We start from the raw sequence: 9,948 nt of genomic DNA, 5'->3' as shown, positions 1-9,948 counted from the left end.
TAATCTTTCATTTAAAGTTAATTTTAAGGTTTTTCATCGTATTACATTTTTCAGTCTTAAAACAGTTGATAACATATATATATATATATATATATATATAAATTATTTTATATAAATTTTTTGTTGGTAAATACGTGGAGAGGAGAGGTAGGGTGGGTCTCCTCTTCCTGTGAGTGTGTGGGCTGGGGATGTGCGTCGTCGTCGTCGTCCTTGCGAGGCAGAGGCAGGCAGCAGGTAGCGAAGCCACACACACACACCTGTGTGTGCATGCGATGCGAGGCGAGGTGAGGCGACTGTGAGATGACATCTACACGTGCGGTGGGGGCGCCTCAGCCTTTGATGCTTTTTTGTTAAACTCGGTGAAAGCCATGAGAGATGGTGGCAGCAGCAGCGTAGACAGCTGGGACAGTGACAAGCCTAGAGTGCAGTAAGACGATCTTCTGCACCCACCCCTCCCTCCTCTTCTTCCTCCCTTTTCACCGCCCTCCTGCTGCTGCAAGGTCTCACATGGCCGGCTATCGTCTCCATCTGCAATCAAAAGGCTTCATATATGGAGGCGCTTTTCTTCGATCTTTTTTGCTTCTCCCAAGCTGATTAAGCTGGTGGTATATATACTGTTCCGGATCAGAATGCAGAGGGTGTATATGTTGTAGAGCATGTACAACTGCAGATCGAGTTGTTGATCTCTTGTGGATCGATCTTATGGTACTCGTATAATTGTGAGATCTTATAGATCTGTGTATTGCGTAATGTAATTAATAATAATCTTCTGAATTAAGAAAGATGAATCTTGAGTTCATTCTAATATATATGCCAACAAATATGTTTTTTATAATAATCTCCCGAGCTAAAGATGCGCACTACAGACATATATTAATTAGCACCATAAAAACATGTTAAATTCATAACCATATGAATATATATACATTAATCTTAGCTTAGAGCTGCAGTACGGTATCGGATCAGTGAAACCATGTTTTAGTCCAGACAAATATCTATAAAATTCCATTGCTCTAGAGATTGGCGAGACATGTTTCAGGCTCTGTCAATAACACAAAACTAATTTCCTTTAATTTTTCTCAGGTATTTATCACATATATATAAATAGGTAGCTATTTTTACTTCTATATAAAAACATGGAAAGAAAAAACAAACTTTTAAAACCAGCTTTCAATTCATTTTGCGATCATTGTGCCGCGTCACACCTGTATCAATGGGCCGGCCAAGAGGGGCGAGAAATACAAATGCACGTCACTTGTGAGCTGCAACCATTTGCATGGTAGGAATACATCCTTGTCCCCTATGAATATATGATATATGCTTCCAATTAATGGTTAGATACGTTTTTTTTAGATAACAAAAAAGTATTTGCAAAAAATGTTGTATTTTAAGATTCACATATATACAGTCAATGTTCTAAGGAGAGCTAGGTAATGATGGACCATTTGTGATTGTGTTTAATTTGGTAAACACGACAACAAGTTGTCTAAAAACGAATGTGCAAGTCACTGTTCATCTAACCAGACGGCTGCTCAATTAATTATTGGAATGACGACCTTTAAGGAAAGAAGGAACAAAATGTCGTTTTTAGCAGCGAATGCATACAATGTTCTTAGGACCAAAGTAATGATAGAGCAGCTCTCTTCCGTTATTTAAGACATGCAAGTTGTACAGAATTTCGTCGTAGTTATAAATTTGTTGTTTTGTATGGAGCAGTAAAATATTGACTCTTGACGCATAAAACGAGGAACAACCAAAAAATCTGTTTTGTACGTGTGCCTGACTCTAGAATGTAATGTGGAATTAATTAGCCTGAAATTATAAAGAGTTAACTTGAAATACTGTTTTTTGAGGAGTTTTTAATATTGGACATGCCGTTACATCCTCTTATTCCGCGAAGCAAACGGACCATCGCATCATTATTCAACGTCATTATTTCGAAGAATACATGTGTAAAATAGTCTTTTCTTAAATCAAGTGCAATTAATATTTATGCATCGATCGATCTCGCGGTTCATGTCGTTCCCAATTCATGAAACCAGGAGACAAAAATTCACCGTCCCAATCATCCCACCTCCCCTCCCCTCCCCCGGAAGCTTAAAAACGTGCCATTAATTAATTAATTAATACCGCTAACTAAATTCCAAAAGTGACGCGTCGTAGCTGGTAGATATACGTATACGTACGTACGTACGCGTATAGTAGCGCGCTCGATCGCCTCGCCGGTGGGGCGTCGACGCGCGCGCCCACCCGCGCCCGTCGCCGCCGGCGTCTCCCCACCGCCGTACGTGTAATCCCGCACGCATAAAATCGGTCGGTGTCGGCCAGCCACTGTCCCCGTCTCGCCGCAGACGATCCCCTCTCTCTCTCTCTCTCTCTCTCGCCTGCAGCTGGACTACCTAGCTCTCTCTCCTCTCCCTCTCTCTCTCTCCCCTATCCAACAGTAAAAGGCACGCCTCCTCCTCCATTTAGAGCGTCCCAGCGAGCTCGAGCTCGAGCTGGAGCTGTGTAGAGCGAGAGAGGGAAGAGGACGATCGGTTTCAGGAGCTTCTTTACCTGATTAAGCTTAGATTGTTGGCTGAGATTGTTGTTGCGGGTTGATCGAGGGTGGTGCGGGGGATGCCGTGTTCGTCGGCGACGGCTGCTCAGGCGGCGTGGCTGCTGCAGGTGGGGGCGGCGGCGGAGCAGGCGTCGTCGTCGTCGTCGTCGAAGGGAGGAGGAAGGGTGCTGACGGCGGGGACGACGACCATGGACACGGGTGGGGGAGGCGGGGCGGGGTACAACGGTGGGGGCGGCAATGCCGGTGACCACCAGGAGAGCAGCAGCAGCGGGCAGTCGAGGCTGGCGGCGCGGGGGCACTGGCGCCCCGCCGAGGACGCCAAGCTCCGGGAGCTCGTCGCGCTGTACGGCCCGCAGAACTGGAACCTCATCGCCGAGAGGCTCGACGGCAGATCCGGTACGTGCCTGAACGCACGCGCGCCGTCGTGTGTCCATTGTTTGGTTCGTTGCTTGCTTTCTTGCTTCGTTACTGACATCGTCTTCTCCGGCGTCGGCTTGGCGCGCGCGACGCAGGGAAGAGCTGCAGGCTGCGGTGGTTCAACCAGCTGGACCCGCGGATCAGCAAGCGGCCGTTCAGCGACGAGGAGGAGGAGCGGCTGATGGCGGCGCACCGGTTCTACGGCAACAAGTGGGCGATGATCGCGCGGCTCTTCCCCGGCCGGACCGACAACGCCGTCAAGAACCACTGGCACGTCATCATGGCGCGCAAGTACCGGGAGCAGTCCACCGCCTACCGCCGCCGCAAGCTCAACCAGGCCGTCCAGCGCAAGCTCGAGGCTGCCGCCGTCGCCTCCTCCATGCCCCCCTCCGCCGCCGACGTCGTCGTCGGCCACCACCACCACCACCTCATCGCCGCCGCCCACGACCCCTACGCCTTCAGCTTCCGCCACTACTGCTTCCCTTTTCCCGGCTCCCCTGCCACCGCCGCCGCCGACGAGCCCCCCTTCACCTGCTTGTTCCCTGGTAAGTAAGCACCCCCCCCAAAGCTTAACCTCTTTTCGCTACAGCATCGCGCCATCCACTGAGATAGGTGGGGCCCACCTCACAGTCCGAGCTGATTATTCTGCACTTCTTCTTCCTCCTCCTCTCGCTGACAGCCATGCCCAACCCCCAACCATCCAGACCCTTACAAAACTTGTAAAAAGAACGAAAAGAAGAAAAGATCCTCCATTGCTGCTTTCCGACGTCGCCGCTGCAGCTGAGGACGCCATGGTTAGGCACGCGCACGCACGGTGCACGTACACTGATGCACGGTTGCACAGTGTGAGAGAGAGAGAGAGAGAGAGAGAGAGGGGGGGGGGGAGGTCTGGCGTGGCGTGGAGTGGAGTGGCACTGGAGAAATGTGATTCGATCGGGGACAGTGCACGGAGCGGCCGGCGCCAATGGCAGACGAGCAGGCGGCCCGGCCGGCCGGTCGACGAGGAGTAAATGTGTTGCTTGAAATAGGAAGCCGGCATAGCGCGCGAGACCGAAGAAAGAGCAGGTAGGTACCACTCCCACTGGGCACCGGCCAGGGGAGGAAGACGACCTTGCAAGACTTTCGCCGAGCACAGTGCGTGCGTGCACGAACGCCACTGAACTCTGGGCCTCACACACTTTTGCTACAGTGCTAGCTGCAGCTGCTGGAGCCTCGTTTCTCACCGGCGACATGGATGGATTGGAGGCTCTTGCATGTACTCCACTCCACTCCACTACCCATCCGTCCGTCCGTCTCCATTAATGCCTCCCCCAACCCCGGCCACACCTGCACTGCATGCACCGCCCTCTTCTCCTGTTCATCTACATAAACAAAAAATCCTTCCTTTGTTTTGTTTGTTCGTTCTTGATTAGCCATCCATCGATCATGTATCACAAATTTGTGATTGCTATTTAGTCTGGTCGATTCATGCATCGATCGATCGATCTCTCCGCATATCGCTATCTCCTCCCTGCGTTCGTGTCTCCCTGCCGAGACGCACGCAACCACTTCATTCAATTGATCACTTCGCGGTGCTCCCTTTTTTTTTTTCTTTTTGTGTTTTTCTTTTCTTTCGTCTCGGTCAATGGCGACCACGAGTAGCTGCTGGTTAATTAAGGTAGTTAATTAACTCTTTTTTTTCTTGCAGTCGGTGCTGGGACGGCGGCGAGCGTAGCGGCTGCGGCGGGGCACGGCGGCCTGTCCTGGCCAGACGCCATGGCCGCCGGAGGAGGAGGTGGGGTCGTCATGGACGGCGGTGGCGGCCGCTACATGGTGGAGCCACCCCCGTTCCTAATGCCGGCGGCGGCGCACGGCGGCAACGCCGCCTGGCTCGCCCACGGCCACGGCCACGCTCACGACATCATGATACTGAACGGCGGCGACGCCGGCGCCGGCTTGGACCAGGGCGGCGGCTTCGAGGTGGTGACGGCGGCGTCGCCGACGTTCATCGACTTCCTCGGCGTCGGCGCGACATGACCGATCGATCGATCGATCTCAGCTCATGATCCATCCACGAGAGACTACTCATCGTCATCACCATCATGCATATACTCCATTGACATGCTGTCCCAAGCATGCATCAGGTGGATCTAGCTACCACTACCACTAGCTCTAGCTCTTCTAGCTAGCTTTGCCATTAAAAAAAATTAGTGGTAGTGGTAATGGATGCTTTGGCTAGCTAAGCTTAGTTTTATTAGAGCCCAGCTATAAATATATTCTGGATCAATTAATTAATTAATTAATTAATTTCCCTCTAGTATGTATAACTATATATATAGTAGTATATGGGTGTATTTTAGTTTCTAGCTAGCTAGCTAGGAAGAATGCAGGAGGGAGAGCATGTGGTAATTTGGGGCTCGGTTTATAGAGGGGAAGAAGGGTTGCTCTTGGATTAGTTGGGATTTAGCTAATTAATTAGCCCCATATTTATATGCAGGCCAGATCATGTTGTTGATGAGCTTCATGCATGTGAATGAACTGATGCCTTTTTTTTCAGTTTATCAGTTTATTTTAGCCATGTGTACATCTATTTTCCGTTGAATGCCGTTTATTGTTAGTGCGTACCAATCCTTTTCTTGATTGCTTGTGGTTCCTTGGAGTGTGAGCGTCCAAAATCATGAGTTTAGGTTCTGAGACATGTTTACTTCATAAATTTTATGGTCGCTGAAAAATCTTTAGAAATACTGAATTTTTTTAATATGAAATTTTGGTCAGCGAGATATATACGTAGGACATACTCCTTGTATACATGATTGAAAGCTTTCGCATGAACCGAATAATGCGGCCTTTTCTTAAAAAATAAATTCTAGCTACGATTATGAACATAGGGGGTTGATGCATTAATTAATTTAGCTAAGTGTATTTTGTCATACCTCTTACTACGAAAATCCCAAAAATTTATATTGTTTGTCTATTTGATAAAGACAGGACAATAAGATTCTGAATTATTGTCGTGTTCTGTCGCGGCGCGCTATGATTAGAAATCTAGTTAGTTATGATGCTTTAATTACTAGTCTAATAAGAGCTTTGCAAAAAATCCTTATATACCCTTGAAGTTTCGGATATTCGATGTATATATTCATGCTCTTAACTTTTCATTATATACCAACAATGTATATATGTCCATTCTATTATATAACCATGAATTACTGTTTCTTACAGAGAAATAGCGACCATAAAGGTACTCTTATTTTTGGTCATAGTTGATAATAAGATTTTCTCCAAACGACCATATCGCTTTGCCCTTATAACAATAATTTAAAAACTTCACATTCAAATCAAAATATTGAATTCAAAAAGTTTCAAATCATCAAAACTGTGGAATTTGAGCTTCAATTTAAAAACAAAAATTGAGTTTAAAAAATAAATATTGAAGTTTCAAAAAGAAGGGTCAAGTAACCAAATGCCAACAAATTTGGTATTTTCCCCCTTTGTTGGAAAATTCAAAATTTGTGTTTTGAATGAATTTCGACAAAATTTAGCTGACTTTTAGGAATGTTTGGTTTTAGTTTCAAATTTTTTAAAACTCTATTGTTTGGAGTATGTTTGTCCCAGCATAAAAAATATACAACTAAAACATTTTTCCTCGGTGAGAAGCCACTCATCGTCAAGGCATTTAGTTACTTGCCATTTGCTACGATACTGCATTTCAGCATTTGGCACTCTTTGTGTTATATATTAAGTACCTCTTCTAAGAGAAAAATCTTTAAATATCCCTTCATTGTCTCCCTATTAATTAGCTTATTTATCAGTCATAGTCAAGATTTGAATTTTGAAACTTAGTTTCAAAGTTGGTTTTTTTTTCAATCATATATTTTTAAGCATAGTTTTTAAATTGCTAATAATACATATTTTAAGGTTCTACAAATTATTTTTTCTACGGCTTCATTTTTCTGTAAAAACATGTGAAGTTCTTAAGATTAATCCCTAGAAACAAACAACTATCGATCCTTGAAAAGTCAACACGATGCCAAATATAGCCCTAGAATGTCGTTAAACTCAAGTGCGTGTGGTCGTATATGCTAATCAATGCAAGCCCCTCTGATTGAGGGCCTGTTTGGTTCCTTTGAAATTTTTTTTTCCGTGTCACATCAAATATTTGAACACTAATTAGAAGTATTAAATATAGACTATTAATAAAATTCACCTCATACTTTAGACAATTTCGCGAGACGAATCGAGCCTAATTAGTCTATGATTAGCGAATGTGGTGCTACAGTAAACATTTGCTAATTATAGCTTAATTAGGCTTAAAAAATTTGTCTTGTGAAATAGCATTTGATTATGTAATTAGTTTTATTATCAGTCTAAATCTAATACTCCTAATTAACATCCCAATATCTGATGTGACAGGGGAAAAAAAAGTCCCTGAATTTAAACAGCCATTGAATTGGTACATCATGCAAACACACAGTACATTTTGTGATCAACTGTGCCAACATAAAATTAGTGGCAGAATTAAGACTAAATAGTACAGCCAGCTACCACTATACTCCATGTACTAGCTATAGAGTGAGCACTGTGTGTTGTGCTCCACATTAACTACTTCACTGCTGCAGAGTGAGGAGAGATTTGTACGTACGTAGGCATGCAACAACAGCTAATTGACCTTGCATGTTTCCAAATGGTGTTCATAATTAAGGGCTTGTTTGCATCCATGGAGATGGAGTGAGTGAGTGTGTGAATAGTTCGTAGGCAATGAATGAATGAGTCCAATGCGCTCAATTGAGTAGAAAGTGACTGCTCGATTCAGTTGAGACGTCCTACGTCTCAGATACGTACGTTTCAATGTGTCTGGGTTCTATAATGGACTTGTCTCTTTTGTAGAGAGATATGGGGTCTGTTTGGGGAGCTTCTTTCCGCTGCAGTTTCTTCTTAAAAGCTACTTCTGCCAGAAGCTGTCCTAAATAGTTTATAGCTTTTGAGAATCTGTAGTTATAGATTCTGAAAAATAAACTAAGAATCCAGAAGCTGGGTTTAGGAGCTTTTACATATTCTCAGAAACTGGCTACAAAGCAACTTATTCTCAGAATCTAAAGCTCGTCAAACAGCCCATGGATTTAGCTGGAACAAGTGAACAACTGTTTCCTAACTGATTCTTGTTTTGGATCGAGGAGTTTGTGCTGATCATTTTATGATTAGCAAGATAATATGGCTGCCTCGATCCTTTTGATCGTTGAGAATGAAAGATTATCTGTTTTTATGATAATTTTTTTAATCAATAGAATTAATTAATATAAAGTTAGAAAAATTTACTCTATCAATATGAGATGGCCAACTTATATATGATTTTTTTTCTAAAAAATACATATGCGTACGAGAGTCGTGAATAATCTGAATAAAAAGAACGCAGCATATATGCGCATGCTCATGAGAAAGATTTTAATCACTGCCTTGATTAGTTTGTGAGAAGGGGAAAATTAAAACAGTTAGGGGGACATGAAATGCATGATTGGAGAAGTTCGTTCGGATAGTCCTAAATATGGACCTGTTTAGGAAGTTTTAGATTCTGAGAAGCAGCTGCTAGATAGCCAGCTTATGAGAATCTGCAAAAGCTCCTAAACCTAGCTTCTTCAGCTTCTGAATTCTTAGTTCATTTTCTAGAATCTATAACTACAGATTATCAGAATATCAGAAGTCGTAGACCAATTAGGGTAACTGTTGGCAAAAACAGTTTTTAGGAGAACCTTATGCATGAGAGGGAGATGTCGTAGATACAAACACTGTGTACACAAGTAGATCGATCTGCTGCTGAATGGTCGATTCATTGGATTGTCAAGGTACTGTTTGCTCCTCTCGTCTCAGCCACAGCCAGCTCCTCGATCGTCTTGATAGTTCCACACAAATACACAATTTCCAACGGAAAAGAAGATTCTCACATTGAACTCAACGTAGGAAGTTTCACACATTTAAAAAATTGTAACATAAATTCAATCGGTTTACATAGCTTTCAACTTCAAAATAAAGAAAAAAAGAGTAAAGTAAGGTGACATCTACAGTACCGTTCACCTACGGATGGTAGCAGGGCAGTACTCCCTCCGTACCAAAACAAACCAATTTTTTATTTTTTATCTATAATGTTTAACTCTTCATCTTATTTAGAAAAAATTATAATTAATATTTTTGTTTTTATTAGATGATAAATCATAAATAGTTCTTAACATGTGACTAATTTTTTTTCAATTTCTTAAAAAAGTTTCAAATAAAACAAATGATCAAACACTGGACACGGGAACCGAAGAGTTGGCTTACTATGGTACAGAGGGAGCAGAGATCAAATCCAACGACCAATTGCGATGGGTGTTTTTGACTTTTACTATTATATTTGTCTCGTAATAAATGTATTTTTAGAATTTAAATTTATCTCATAAAGAGCGTACGTAATATATTTGTTGTCCCACCCATCACCCCATATTCAAATATATATCTATTTTACTCATATCTATCCCTTATTTCATACCATCCCTTTTATTTAATAAGAAGCATTTAAATATTTTTTAACTAAGTTATCTCTACCGCGCTAGAATATATATATATATATAAATTTTATAGTACTTGAGAAAATATCAGGAGCTACCAAAATTTTATCTTTTAGTACCTATGTAGTAGGAGATATCAAATTTTACGTTAAAATTTTAGTATTTTCTATTTAGGGGTCGTAAAATTGCTTATATAATATATTATAATGGAGCTAGTACTATGACATGAAAGGAAGGGTATTTCAATCAATTCCAGCCCATGTTGTAATGGTACTCACAGTGACATAGGATGATCATCGTCGATGGCTGCATGTATATCAGGGATAAAAAAAATATCCTTCTCTATAAAACGATGATCATCGTCGTCCCTTCTCACCCACGACGTACACCTTCGCACTAATCCACGGACATTACGGGTAAAACCTCCACCCCATCCCCTCGACATGCATGGCA

General features: G+C 43.0%; 1 protein-coding gene across 1 annotated transcript; it reads left to right on the top strand.

Annotated features, from left to right (window-relative positions):
- Positions 1–2,457: 2,457 nt before the first annotated feature.
- On the top strand, positions 2,458–4,993 carry LOC102704729 (transcription factor CSA-like). Its single transcript, XM_040527168.1, has 3 exons — positions 2,458–2,956; positions 3,073–3,522; positions 4,665–4,993. The coding sequence occupies exons 1-3, from the start codon at positions 2,620–2,622 to the stop codon at positions 4,991–4,993; spliced, it is 1,116 nt and encodes a 371-aa protein (XP_040383102.1). The 5' UTR covers positions 2,458–2,619.
- Positions 4,994–9,948: the final 4,955 nt, after the last annotated feature.

Source organism: Oryza brachyantha, chromosome 8 (assembly GCF_000231095.2).
Source record: "Oryza brachyantha chromosome 8, ObraRS2, whole genome shotgun sequence".
NCBI classification, from domain to species: domain Eukaryota; kingdom Viridiplantae; phylum Streptophyta; class Magnoliopsida; order Poales; family Poaceae; genus Oryza; species Oryza brachyantha.
Note: the sequence above shows the minus strand (reverse complement) of the source record. Positions and strands in the feature narration are given on the sequence as shown.